We start from the raw sequence: 14,714 nt of genomic DNA on the forward strand, positions 1-14,714 counted from the left end.
CAATAGGAGAAAGAGACAGAACAATTGCAGTTACCATCGGAGAAGGAAGACAGGGAATGTCAGATCAGAATACAATAATTGAGGCTGGCAAGTGGAATACACATTCCTACTTCGCACAAAAATTCAAGTTTTGATATTACTACGAATATTAGGAAGTGTCTTTTTTTTCTCCTTATTTTCAAAAATCATTGCAGAAAGTTTGAAGTGGCCAAGAGAGAACTGAAATATATTATTGGAATGTGAACTAACTGGTAAAGCTCGTGATATTTACATTTCACTGGCACTAGAGCAGAGCGCTGACTACGATGTAGATAAGGACTATATCTTGATGGGTTATGAGTTAATAGCTGAGGCTTATTGACAAGAGTTTTGGAATACTAGTACATCTATATTATTATCAAACATCTGCTACTTTTAGAAATAAGAGAAAACATTTGAAATCAACTGACTTTAATATCTTCAATTAACGTCAAATAAATTACATTACCTCGAACATGGCATGAATTGCAAATTCTAGACTGTCTATACCTATGCTATGATACTCAACAAACATTTAATGTCTGACAGGTCTTTATTAAGTTATATTTCAATATAATCAATTTAGCAACCTTCCAAGAAGTAGTTTTATAATTCATCTTGGTCATTCAAGTGTAGAAAACGTTTGTTCAAATGTAACAGTGCTAGAAATTGTCATTTTTCTTTGTTCATCTACTTGTTGTCTGTTACATTCATTATCTGTTGAATCGAGTTATCTATATATTGATTTATGTATTGTTAAAGTTTATCTATTCCACCGCTTTAATATACGAGTAGGTTCCTCCAATTCTTTCAAAAAATGTGCTCCTAAATCCTTTATTTACAAAGCATTTGTTTCAGTCTCTATGGGAGATCTTCTACATCTCTATCTCCAATATCTGCATTCATCTTACAAAGTGGAGCGCAGGAATCATTTACCTAACAAAATAGCATTAATCAGCTTATGTAATAAGTTATAAGTATTCAGGACAGAATATGGAAAATAAATTTGTTGTGCATCCATCCTCAATATACATCATTAACCTACATGTATGTAGTCCCGCTTGCGTGTTCTTTTAAAGCGATGCCGATTTGGAACACAATTTTTGTAACTGTCACAATTCAACTTCATTATTTGCATGGGAATGCGAGTTAGATGTGAACAGGTGGGAACACTGCCCTTTGCTTGGCATGTATTTTTAATTATATTGTCAAAAAAATCAAAACAAACAGCATAACTAGTGGTCTGGCAAATGAGCTAGCAGTCTGGCAGCTTAATTTCTGGCATTATAAGTTCATTCAAGTATGTGAATTCAGAACGCTTTTTCATATTATATGGTTATATGAACCATGTTCAGTTTGTTATACGGTAATATGAACCGTATTCATGTAGGATGTGAGCTAGATGACACCTGCTGTAATCTAATTCATCTTTTCTTTTTCCTATTTCCTCAACACCTTTCATATTAAAATAACCTTTTCTTTAAATAAATTTGAAACTTTAACATAAAATATTTTCATAAACAATCAATTTTGTATACTTTACCACCTATGTAGCAACAAACATTTTCTGACATTTCCCCATCATCTTAATGTACTTTACATCAAATTATTAAAATTCAGGTCTTTTTGCTAAATTTGTAGCAATCTACTGAAATGGCAAATAGACCATCATTTCCAGAGTGGAAATGCACATTCAGACTCAAGTTAACATGTTGACCTACAAGTAAACTTTTTCTTAAATAATCTACATTCAAAGACCAAACAATAGCTCTGTAATATGTACATTAAATTGAAAGTACTGATGAAATAGTTAATCACATAAAATCATTTATATATGCTTTACTGTTTACTCAGTATCCATGTCAAACCTAAATTAATGATGACAGTCTTCATTAAATTATTCATAGTTTAAATTGGAAACTAGTTCACATTCTTCCATAAAATTGAAACATTTTTCAATTAGTTTTTTGGACCACGTAAAGAGAAAAAAACAAATGACATACTGAACAATACATATTCTCATATTGCACAATATTTTAACTTCAAATGTCCATTCTCCTCCTTCTATAATGTGCATGCCCTCACTTAGTGGCATGAACCTTATTGAACAGAATACCCAAGTGAAACTTTGCAGCATTGTGATGAGGCCGGAATTCCAAGGAAAGGATGAAGCATCGAAATGCATTGGTCAGCTGATGTTCCTGCATAAAGCAATAACCCAGAAGATTTAATGCCGTGTCTCTGTGAATTATTTCTGCATCAGTCTTAATCACGTGAATCATGTTGTAGATAGCAACTCGTTTGTACGTCTCTTTCCCTTGTCTACTGAAATTCAGGTATTGAAAGAAGTAGAGACATGTACGAGAATCAACCACACCCCAGTCAAAATAAGTTTCATCTACGTCTCTCAACTTCGAAGGTGCTGCAATTGATCTGAACATCTCCATCCTCAATGGTTTGGGAGTGATTGACATCTCAGATCGCAGATAGACAACGCTGACGGACGTTTGAGTCTGCAGCAGCTCCTCAGTACTGAACATCTTCCTGTGGTAGTTTTCTACACTGAATAAATCAACATCCTTCAGTACATTCTTGGGAAGTCTCAGATGCACAGAGCTTATGTACCTGATCCTATAATTACTAATATTCTGTAGACAATCCTGTGTTAAATCATGATTCCCAAGCTCCATTCCCAATCCACACAGTTTGAGTCTTACTGAAGTAGAATCAATGTTGATACCAAAAGAGAGGCAATATGATGCCAAATCCACAAGACAGTCTATTTGCTCTTGGGATAAATCACATTGCTTCTCTATGTAAACTGAAGCAATATGGAATCCTAGCTGCGACCACAGAACCATCATTGCATGCTTCAGAGGATATTGCACGATGGATCTTAAATACTTACAGGCATTATTAATTCTGTTGAGATAATCAACCAACGCTGAATAGTTTTGTGGAATGCACTTCATTATATAATGCCTACAGTCACATGCTGCTTTTATGCCTAATGTATCATTAACATCGTTCTCACGTTCAATCGATACAATGAGATTGTCAAATCTACTCATCTTGTTTGTCATATGTTGCCCCAAATAACAGCATCGTATCCCAAACAAGAAAGTACAATCAACAGTTAGATTTCTGAGTATATGCACCAAGTTATTTCTTACTGCTCCAACTATCTTTCTGTCATAGATATTATTCGTGACAATAAAGTAATCGGGACAAAACCCTGATTTTGCCCACTCGTATAGCTGTCTGATGCAGAGGACGAGGCAATACAGAAGATTCTGATTGTTCCAAAGTTCACGTGGTGTACATTCTCTCATCCACAACAAACAAACCTTGCAATGGTAGCTTGAAAATGCATCACCTATAACAGGTGCAATGAACGTTTTCCTTATCATTTTCAAGAGTATGTAGACTTTCATCACTGTGTCTTCAAAAGACCTGACAAGGTCTCTCTCTGCTATTGAAAATGATAATCTCCACTCTAAAGCATGCTCAAAACTGAGTGCATGTCCAACAGGAGTGACAAAACATCCATATTCCATGGCATCTGCTATTTGTATAGGTGTAGGCCATCCACAGAATCTACGACGACGAAACCATTCATTTTCATCTTTTGGCCATTGTGAACATCTTAAAGCAAACACTTGGTCCATGGCAAACTCTTTACGATATGCACTAAAATGCAGTGCTGGTCCAGTTACAATACCATATTTATTAATTACGGTATTAGGCAGTACAAGCCTGTTTAAGGAATCTGTAGCAACGATGTCTTCCAGATGTAAATCGGGGTAATTTGGAACTGGAGTGTCTATTGATATCATAGTTGGCAATGTATGTTTTAATTTTACATAGCCAGGATGAGTGTGGTTATCCCTCACCATAAGTAGATTGTGCACTTGTGGCTGATATTGAGATAGATCTGTGATTACCTTAACCTCGTTAATCTGGTATAGATGGTCTACATCTGACTCAAGGTCTGGTCCAGTGGAACCCTCGCCTCTACTGCCAAACATATAAAATCTTGGTTTTCCCCTAATAGTCGCAGCTATGTTGCTGAACACCTCAACCTCAGTGGCAACCTTGACTTTCCTATTACGGTCATCCCATGAGTAGCCAACATTATCCAGAATGATGGATAGTTGCTCCGACACAGAACCGAAGTACTCTGGAACCTGGTGATTCATGTTAGCTGAAAGGGAAGTAAATAATAAGCATCACCATAACCCAAAGATTCATCGCTATAACTATATGCAATCACCATCAAAATCATCAATTTCTTATTACAACCATCAAAAGCAGTGCTCTAAGGAACAATTTTTTAGACCCAGACCCAAGGCATATGACTTAAAAATAAACAAGCCCTGGCCTAAATTCGACAAGCCCAGACTCCAATTTCCATAGGGCCCAAATTTCCTCTTTTTAATATTATTTTTCTCATGTTGCAATAGCTACAGTACATATATAAATTCATCAGGGTTCAATAGCGAGTTTGATGGCATGCCAGTGTCATTAGTGTTCATCACTACATTCACTAGAGATTGGATGGTCCTGGTGTTAAAACTTCTGATGGATTCTTTGAGTGAGGTTGATGAATGTCAATATATATGCAATATGTGTGAAGAATTGCCCCCACCCCATTTTTGCTGGGAAAACTGCCTTGCCTAGGAGTTCTGAACTTATTTGTGTTGTGTTTTGCTGATATCAAATTGCTGCCTACATCGGGTTCAAAAAATGAATCATGCTTTGCATCTTTTTGAACAATTTCAATAATCATTTTTTGCATGTTATATATGCAATCAAATCAGATAGAAACAGCCTCCCCCCCAAAAAAATCTGAAACTTCCATGCATCTCCAGGGCATGTGTAAAGTGCAGAATTTCACAAGTAACCAAAAACGCGCACAACACTTTCAAAATGATCAAAACATGTAATAACACATTAACTATTATTATCATTTATTAACTTGAATGCTCTTTCATTGTTTTCGCAAGTCGCTCGTGAAGAACTGTTGATACCCCTTCTTTCAGTTTGTATTAATCCGTTTTCGAAACTGACCGAGGCACCTGCTGTGAGGTAAAAAAAAATCCTATTGCACTGGTTTTAAAATCAGGGTAGTTGTGTTGGGTTTTTTTAAAAACAAATATATACATATTATAATTGTTAGTACAGTCCTACCTGTTTATGTCAACATCCTTGGGGCCTGAGGAAATATTGTTGACATAGTCAGATGTTGAGATAAGTGTTGTGGGGAGGCGGGTCTGGGAAAAAAAAATACAAGTTAAATTCGTCAGTAAGGGGTGACCTGTCGTCATTGAGTAGCACTTACACTCTGAGAAAACAAACAATGGAAATTTTGAGTACATGAAGACAAAATCAGTGTGAGATACACTTCAGGGCTCGAAATTAGCGATAGTCTGCTAGCCCAAGGCTAGTAGATTTCCTGTTGGCCTAGTAACTTTCAAAATGTTATTAGTCCGATGGGCTAGTAAGTTTTGTTTATCAACAGTCAGCCTTTGTTTACACCATTCCCTAATAAAGAATTGACTTCAGCAGATGTTCTGTAGAATCAACGCAGTGACCGTTGTAAACAGTCATAAAATATCAGCATGAGAAGATGAAGTCAATTTCTGCCTCGGAAATGTGTCTTTCTATAACAAGAAGCCATCTGATTGTGTGCATTTCACTTAACAGCGCCAATTATGGTCCCGACATTAACAACGGAAGTTTGATAATTGGTCCTAATTAATCTGATAGCATATCAAATGAAAATTAACCTGGTATCACACTTTATTCACGCGACCACAGTAATAAACTACAAAGCATTATACCACACAAAAGAACGTGGCATCAACTATGCTCCAACAGTCACAAACGGGAAACTGCATACTTTACGTTTGCATCAAATTTAAATTATAAGAATTAGAAATTTAAATTATAAGAATTAGATCAGTTTATTATGATTACATTACTGACACATCCTTTCCATACAACTACTTTTTCTATGATGATAAGAATAGTTTTTATATTTTTTTCCTATACAAGAATGAACAAATAATTAAATACACGCAGAGATATCCAAGCAGAATGCAGTACATTTGTTGGGAATTAAAATCTCTCAGCATGGGCATCTAAGATTTGAAAATTTTCCCGGTTATTATTAATTTCAACAATACATTGAGGTTCGATTAATTAGAAACAATTACCAAACTTACGCTATTAATGATGAGACCGTAATTGGAGCTGTTAAATACAACGCACCGAGTCAGATGGCTTCATTTGATGGGAACACAAATTTTCCAAGCTGAAACCAACATTTACTTTTGATGTTAATATTTTATAACGGTGCTTACAATAGCCACTGCTCTGATCCTGCAGGACATCCGCTGAAGTCGTCTTTATTAAGTAGAGGCCATTTAATTTGGGGGGTGGGTGGCAAAGGCACTTGTTTTGAAACGGGTTTCTTGCTCGAACTTTCTTATACAAAGGACACTGTGCCATTCCTTTCCTTACTTTAAATAATTCGCATCAGCTATACTTAACATCTCGTATTTCAAAACAAGGCACAATTCCCGCCTTATAAGACAGGCAAAATGTGGCGCTTTATAGAAACTGTATACAAGTGTGTGACATTGTTTTGTGGACAGGACTAGTAAATATTTGGCAGGACTAGTAAATTTCTCAGTACACTAGTCCTTCTGGCTACAAAGAAATTTGTGTTAAATTCAAGCCCTGCACTTGTATATTGACAAATTACATTTTGGTTACCTTTATGTAATAAAATCCACGATAAAATATTGCATCGGTCACATCCTGACATAGATAACATTCACTACGATATTCAATGTCGGTATCAGCACATGGTTGCCTAGTTGTTATTTATATGCTTCAAGTACATGTACTTAAATGGTCCTAGATTTTGGTCAGTCTGTTCCCATCTTACTGAGGCTACCAAGGGGATGGGGCTATTCACAGGGAAATGAAAACATGTCAACAAGTTGGTTTAAACAGTACATGTATTTAGTTACAGAAGACATCATGAAAAGTACATAAAAGCGAACAAGAGATATGCGGCTGATATGATTAATGAATGCATAATATTGTATTCATTGGCACATGCTAAATAAAGTTAAAAAGGAAACTGTCACAGCACAATAAACTTGTTTTAATCACCGATCACTTTGGAAAATGCAAGAATCCATCAGATTTCATTGCTTTCATTTAAGCTGCCATGAGAGGCCAACTTTATAGGACCAAACAAAAGCCTGCTTTTTTTTTTCTCCGACTGCAACATCAACTAATTGTTGAATAAAGTACAGGTTGGAAATGGCCGCTCGCTGACATAAATGATTAGGTGGGAAAATTAAAGCCTGTCGGCAAGATCAACTAATTGTTGAACAAAGAATGGGTCGGAACTGGCAGCTTGTCGACATAAATGATTAGAAAACAAAGGATTTGTTCAAGCTGGGACCAATGGCTTCTGTCGACATGTACGTTTATTTTTTAATCTCGACATCGACGTAAGCATGACAATTTTGGAAGTAATAGTAGACCAAGGGACCGGAACTTTGCTTTTTTGTTGACATAAGTGATGTCAATATAAGTGGGTAGGACTGGATATATATAATGTACTAAGCTGGTCAAAGTTAGCTGAATCCATACATTTTCATCTTGCAAAAATTTTCAAAGCTGGATTTTCATAATGAGAACCTCTACGTACTTGACATTACCCCAGAACTGCCTTTTAAATAGTATTTAATCAGTTGATATACATAAATGTCCGAACAATTGTGTAAGAAAATTCACCCTCAGCTGCAATAATTTGCCTTTAACTTTTTGTAGCAGTAGCGACAAGTAATTTTCTTATTGAACATTATCAAATAATGGAAACCTTTAGTACAACTAACCATAAATGAAATGTTAGACGTAGCATAGCTTCTATGAATAAGCTTAAATAATTACTCCAGGGCAACTTATCTCATCTTAGCCTACATTTGTAACTGCGCAATGTTTTGTAGCGTTTTGCATACCAACTGGAAAACAACGGAAGCCTGGAATGCCAAAATTGGGTTAAGTTAAATTATACTTCCTTAATGAAACGAATAAAACTATATTAATATTGAAGAGAGTGTTTAGACAGCTTCGTTTCATTAAAGATTCTCATCATCCTTTTAATCAATATCAGTATTCCCAGCTTCCATCGAATTCCAGGCAATTGAAATATAGGCCATTGGAACCTGAAAATGTCAATTTGCCTGTGTGTGAATTTGAATTGATTAGCCAAAGACATCAAAGTAAAGTCTGACTAAAAAGCTGTACCTTTAATTTGTAGAAATGCTCCGGTATAAGCTGCCAAGTGCGAGTTATTCCTGAAAATCTGACTCGTTGTTCCAATGTTATAGACATCGGAACACACTACACAGCGTCATTATTTGGTTAGCAAAGCCTTGACACCCACAACATAAATATCACGGTTGAGGTCTTACATTGTAGGACTATATTCTGACTATACCTCCCCGCATGTCTGTATCCCCCTACTGATTTATTTGTTGTTGTTGTTGCTGTGGGTTTAACGCCATTTTTCAGCACACGATAGGCTACCTACTGATTTTTAAAAGGGTAATCTTTAATGTGAAAAAAGTGCACATAACCTAGTCGATTCATTCATTAATTTATAATTTCTAACCTTAACGTGATCACAGTGGCGATAACACTGGTACTCTGCTTCTTTCATGCTTAACGACTTTCCATAGTAACATGGTGTCATGTTGCGTACACTATGAGCAATTTGATTTCCTCAGACAACAATGTGACGTTGTTCATCCTATTCGGTAACTGCTGGATAATCCTGTAAATTGTCATAATGTTGAGAGTTTGAGTTATATCCCTTTGCACACATGCACATAGAAATGGCACCACTTGCTAAATACACGCATAGTTCCCAGGCTTTTTTTTAAGTTCCAGGATGAAAATAATTTTTTCAAGGTTCATATATGACCATTACTGAATGGAATTAAAGAATATGTTAGCGTATAAAACATGCATTTTTGTAAATCAAAGATGTTTCTATTTCAAGGCTGAAAATACATCTAAGCCAAGAAAGTTGATCACGCAATAAACCACAAAATGAATCACTCGAAACAGGTTCAACTACTGTATATTCTTGTAAATTGCAATGTAAAGTCATTCAATCTACAGAATTAAAATGTTAACGTAACTTTGCTGACCTGCATTTATGTTGGTACCAAGAAACATCATAATGAACATAAATTAGTTGTTTCCTTTCAAACATTTACTTGTAAACAAAGCAGAGTAATCAGTTGTAAATCGAGACAACAGACTGTAGGCATGTTACACAAAATAATCATTTTCTATCACAGTATAAAATACAATAAAGACATGAACTTTCCAAAAATGTTTGATTTATATGTGCTTTATAACAATTTGAAAATTGTGTTGAACTAGCTACCTGCAGCAAAATCTTAAGGTTTGGCAGGTCAAAAAGTGTGAAGTAATGCATAGCAAAAAGGGAACGTGACCAAACTTTTTATATGTCGCTCAGACATATTAGTTATTAAAAATTTGTAGGGGATCTACAACGTACACTATGTAGTAGAATTTTTCCGATTGTTAGGACGTAGGTAGGTATAGGACTGTTTAGGAGCATAACTGTTTCTGGCTTCCCATTTTCTGTGGCCGCTTAGGTTCCAGAACATTGGTTTGCTTTCATGGCATATTTTGAGATAAATATGGAATTCTGGAATGTAAAAACATTGAAACCCAACAGAATAAACATTCGGATACATGTTCATGGCACTAAGTGGCCCATGGATGGAAAAATAAGTGTTTTTTCAAAGCGTTGAAAATTTTAACATTTTTATTTCAATACATTAAGGGGTAATAATCATGAACACTGTAGGTCTTAAGCTGCCAACCATTTTAAATGTTTCCATGTATATTTCATATTTCTGAGTAACTTCTATTTACTGTACGAAGCCTCAATTCAGGAGTCCTATCTGGTCATTTTAACCATATCTGCAATGATCGGTGCATAGGTCAAGTTATCCCTCAAATATTTAGCGCATTGACCCCATTGTCAGTCAACGGCATTATTGTGTGAAACTCAGTTTAATAAGATAACTTCTTGAGGTTATTTCATATATATATATATATATATATATATATATATATATATATATATATATATATATATATATATATATTTCATTCATATAAACAAAAGTTTTTCTTCTCTTGAAATGTATTTATTCAAGTTATTTAAAGAACTTTTAATTCCCTTTATTTTGGTGTATGATTGATGGGTGTAATATGGGTTATAGAGTACACAGCTTGGCCTTACTCCAGATGTGCACCTTTCAAAAAAGTGCTAGCTCCACTTGGTCATTTTCACTTCCTGAACTTCAGAGGTAAACTGTATAAAAAAGAGCTGATAATTATTTTTTACATTTTATATGTTTGGTAATTCATTCATTGCACTGCAGAAGCTGGTATTGTCTAGTCTGGCAAAATTTATTTTCCCTATTTTAATTGCTGCTATGGATAGTGAAGACTAATTCAGGCTGATTTTTTAGCACAATGGAGCAGTCATTTTAGTTAGCAGTGTGTTTAAATCATGTACAATTTCCAAAGAAATATCATTCACATTACATTAATGTAGCATAGAGATATACCAACATTCTCTCCACTGTGCATGTTTTAAAGGCCAAAAGTACATAACTGGTGAGCTATGCATGGCTATATTCTGTTGAAATAATTTATACAAACATAGGAAACAGTTGTAATGAAGGCCCAACAGTTGTGTTAGATCTCATGAAAATAAATATGGGACTGGAAAAAGGGTACATGTATTCTTCAGCAGGCTGACGACAAATGTTACTTGCTATAGCTTTCATTGTTTGTCCTAATTAAAACTGAAGCAATAAACATGTCTTCTAAGTTCTGATCATTTTCATGAAATTAAGTGGAACCGTATTTTTCGGAAAACTGGCAAAAATGCGAATGAGAATTGCCCACTCCCCACGTCCAGAAATCACGCCGAGCTGCATCACCGAGACAGCTGAGACTTCATTTTTATCATTCTTGGATTATCTTCATTGGAAAATAGCTTGGTTTACTTGGAAAAACTGGTACTTCAATTTTCATGTCCTATACCTAACGTAGGAAAATCTTACTACTTGTTCTAATTTGACCCAATTCTACAGGTGGCTAACACATTATTGGCATTTTTTTTATTGTCCATTAGTACAACTAGACTAAATTCAACTAAGTACGGGCTGACGTTCTTGGGAGTGCACTACATCCTTTGCTGCCTTGCAGAATTCATTGCCCTCTTGCCTCTCTCGGACATGTATAACGGGGGAGATACGAAACAATTTTGTCCCGCCTAAAGCTATGTGTCCTGATGTGACGTCATCGTTGCGACCAATCGCAACGGGCGTTACATACTGCTTGGGTCGGCAACTAGTACAGAAAATACGGACTGAAATCAACTTATTGTTAACATGAGTGTGTGCTGGGCCCATTCCCACTCATAAAAGCCCTTCATTCAGGTCGTTAGAGACATATAGTCCTAAGACCTGACGGCTCAATTAACAGTGCTCATTGCATAAACGCATGGGGGATGTGGCACTAATTACTTCCTCCAGAAACATTTAGCATCCCGTCGCACATGTCTTTTTGGGCGCATGCGACGTAAATCCAAGTAATCAATCAAGAGAAAGTTAGCAGAATTTGTGTAATGGAGACAAGATAATATAATTAAATACCTATCTTTCAAGACGATCTATCTGCATCAAAATTCCAAGAAACAAGGCTAATAGCATGAAACGATTAGAGTCACGAAGAAAAATTCTCATAAAAAATATCACTCATTCATACCCTGGAAGGAAATGCAGTCAACTAACGTTAAAATACTTAGCAGAAAAATCCCTCCTCAAGCAGCCGGCGCAAAAGCATTGCGATTGGTTGCGCAAAACACATAATTCAAAACTTTTGATCTATTGGCCCTTGAACATGGGTTACACGCCTAAGCTGGAGGGAGGTTAGACCCAATTACACCTCCTATACATGTACTTACGCGAGCATAACTAGTTACATGTGACTGTGTGTGTGTGTGTGTGTGTGTCACTGTACGTGTTTGTATGTATGTCAATATAGTAAAGTAGCTCTCTTAACAAAATATGTTCAGTCTGATAAAATATTGCATGTGCATTAAATCTATACAAATGATATGTGTGGTGATAATAATATTTATATAATTATGTCACTTAGAATAGTTCTTATGGCATTAAATGTGTTTATGTTGCTTGTATGTTATTTAATGACAATTTATGTCGGTTTAACGCCATGTTTCAGTGTGTGCGTGTGTGTGATTTGGATTTTTAACGTAGCTTTAACAATTTTTGAGTCATATCGCTACGATGTCTGCAGTGTAACAGTTTATAGTGATGTCTAGAACTGGTGCATCTTGCCGCAGACATGTAGCATGATGTCCCACCCAGTCACATTATCCTGGCACCAGGCCGACCAGTCCTAACACTAACCTCTTAATAATGAGCACCTAGCGATGGAGCTGTTAGTACCTTTTTTTATAAGTCTTTGTCATGAATTGGTCCGAGTTGTTGTTGTTGTTATTGTTGTTGTTGTAGGGTTTAAAATGAGGCGCCGTAGCGGACAAAGGCTGGTCCAATGATACAGTTGCAGTTGAAACTTCGATGTCGATTAGTCCAGAAATCTAAAATTACGTGTTGAATCTAATTGCATGAGCAGCAGAGAGGGCGAACAACCTCTAACTGACTCACTTGTTATTCGCAAAAATAAGCCTTCCTGGAAATCGCAAAAAAGGGTTCGAATGGAAAATCGTAAAGAAAAAAGGGATTGTGGTGACTGAGTGCCGAGTAGTAGACTTCGCCCTCATTGCTGCTATTAATTAAAAATTGTTATATCAAATAATGGTTCATCCGAAATCTTATACTGCCCGGTTAGCTCGAGCGCAACTAGAAGCAAATAAGAAATTTCTCCCCGTGAGAGATTCTTTCAGAACAAAACCTACAAGAACGGCAAGAAGCCCAAGTTGTATACGCAGAAGGTACATAACAGTTATTTAAACCTGTTACTAAAGTTAATGAAAAAGTCGTAACGGCTATTAATGAGGATCTTCTTCCAGTATCAAAGGAGACCGCTGAACAAACTGAAAAAAATAGCAAAAAGAACTAAACAAACAAAAAAGAGTTTACGAGCTCTTCCAACTGACATAGCTGCAGCTCAACCTCATGCAGATGAAGAAACATCTATCGCTGGCATAGAACAAGAATTTGCAGCTAAACCTAAACCAATAAGAGAAAATACTGAACTGATTGCAAAATTTAACGAAGGTGTTAACGAGCAACTTAATGAAATTAAAGAAAAATATTTACCTGCTATGACACTGAAAGGTATGGCTCAAGAAGACAAAATTTTAAAACCAAAGTATGCTACCGTAAACAATGATACTTTCATCAGATCGATGTATTGTGTATATTTCAACAAAAAAAAAACAAGCCAGAAATGATGATCCAAAATTTACGAGTTTTGTAAACGAAATACAAAGGCTGTATAATGAAGAAATAAAACAATACAAATCACAACCTCAACAGCCACCACATTCCTATTCGCCACCTGAGCAGGAGCCTTCCTATCAACTTCCTCCACCTCTGCAACAGATAGAACAACAACAATCTTCTTCACCGCAGCAAAAGTTGATATCGGAACTTAAAAGATCTGAAGAGCTACTTAAAAAAGCAAAAGTAGAAAGATCACCCTTAAGACTATTTAAGAAAAGCGCGAAAACAACAACCGAGGAAGAAGGAGCAGCCGGAAGTGGCTTTACTGAAAGTGGTCTTGGACGACTAGAAGTTCTCATAGGAGGAAAGCGTGCTGGAAATAATTATCCGGAAATAATTAATGAAGTAGTTGATATTTGTTAGCGATTATTTACAGGTGGTATCATGCATATCAGCGTTTACTGAGAACTTATTGATGAACTCGTTGATGACTATCACAGTGATTAGATAAATGGCAATTAAAATAAGATGATCATACACAATAGTCAACATGGACCTGTAATGGTCAGAGCAATAAACTCATGATTACCAACCTACAGAGCGATTTACGGAGATGGACTTGGTGATGCTGTTCAGGGATTGTTCAGAATTAGCTCCAAAAGTAGCACCTGTTGCAAAACAATTATCAGTGAAGGCTATTGATGTTGTTCGTGGAAAAGCTCCTGGTGCAATTGTCAACGTTGCTGGTAAGGCGTTCTCGTCAATCAAAGAAAGACTAGCACGATTAATACGACGAAAATCACAGCCAGTAAAATTACCAAGTACTGAAGCCATGCATGCAAATGTCAGTAAAATAATAAATCAAGCTGCAAATAAGAAACTGGCATCGCTAGCAGATCAAGGACTCGGTGAAGCAGGGCATAATATTTCAAGTTTGATATCAGGAAGCGGAGTTTTCCGAAGGCGGTAATCCTCGTGTTAGACGAAAATAATTATAATAAAAATGTTTAAGAGCATATCCGACACAGCATTTGACATGGAAGCACATGTTCTTAAAGATGAAAGTGTACGTGATTATCAATTTTATTCTTATGACGCACGACTACCAAATCAGCGTGGAAG

At 36.1% G+C, this 14,714-nt stretch overlaps 1 protein-coding gene across 2 annotated transcripts; it reads right to left on the bottom strand.

Annotated features, from left to right (window-relative positions):
- Positions 1-454: 454 nt before the first annotated feature.
- Positions 455-8,996, bottom strand: LOC149799747 (uncharacterized). 2 transcript variants are annotated; one of them, XM_089959122.1, is made up of 2 exons: positions 8,717-8,996; positions 455-4,222 (listed from the first exon to the last, which is right to left on the bottom strand). In XM_089959122.1, the coding sequence occupies exon 2, from the start codon at positions 4,215-4,217 to the stop codon at positions 2,100-2,102; it is 2,118 nt and encodes a 705-aa protein (XP_089815248.1). In that variant the 5' UTR covers positions 4,218-4,222; positions 8,717-8,996; the 3' UTR covers positions 455-2,099. The 2 variants fall into 2 exon arrangements, with proteins under 2 accessions (XP_089815248.1, XP_089815247.1); XM_089959121.1 differs by lacking the exon at positions 8,717-8,996 and adding an exon at positions 6,799-7,299.
- Between the last annotated feature and the right edge of the window lie 5,718 nt (positions 8,997-14,714).

The sequence above is a fragment of the Sinohyriopsis cumingii genome, chromosome 5 (genome assembly GCF_028554795.1).
Source record: "Sinohyriopsis cumingii isolate HCF-2022 chromosome 5, ASM2855479v2, whole genome shotgun sequence".
In the NCBI taxonomy this organism is placed as follows: domain Eukaryota; kingdom Metazoa; phylum Mollusca; class Bivalvia; order Unionida; family Unionidae; genus Sinohyriopsis; species Sinohyriopsis cumingii.

Bases quoted from the DNA above. Each gene is read 5' to 3' on its own strand.
- LOC149799747 (XM_089959121.1), bottom strand. From the start codon at position 6,859: ATGTTATCTATGTCAGGATGTGACCGATGCAATATTTTATCGTGGATT. The intron at 4,223-6,798 runs GTAACCAAAATG...CTTCCCTTTCAG, and splicing joins GTGGATTTTATTACATAAAG to CTAACATGAATCACCAGGTT.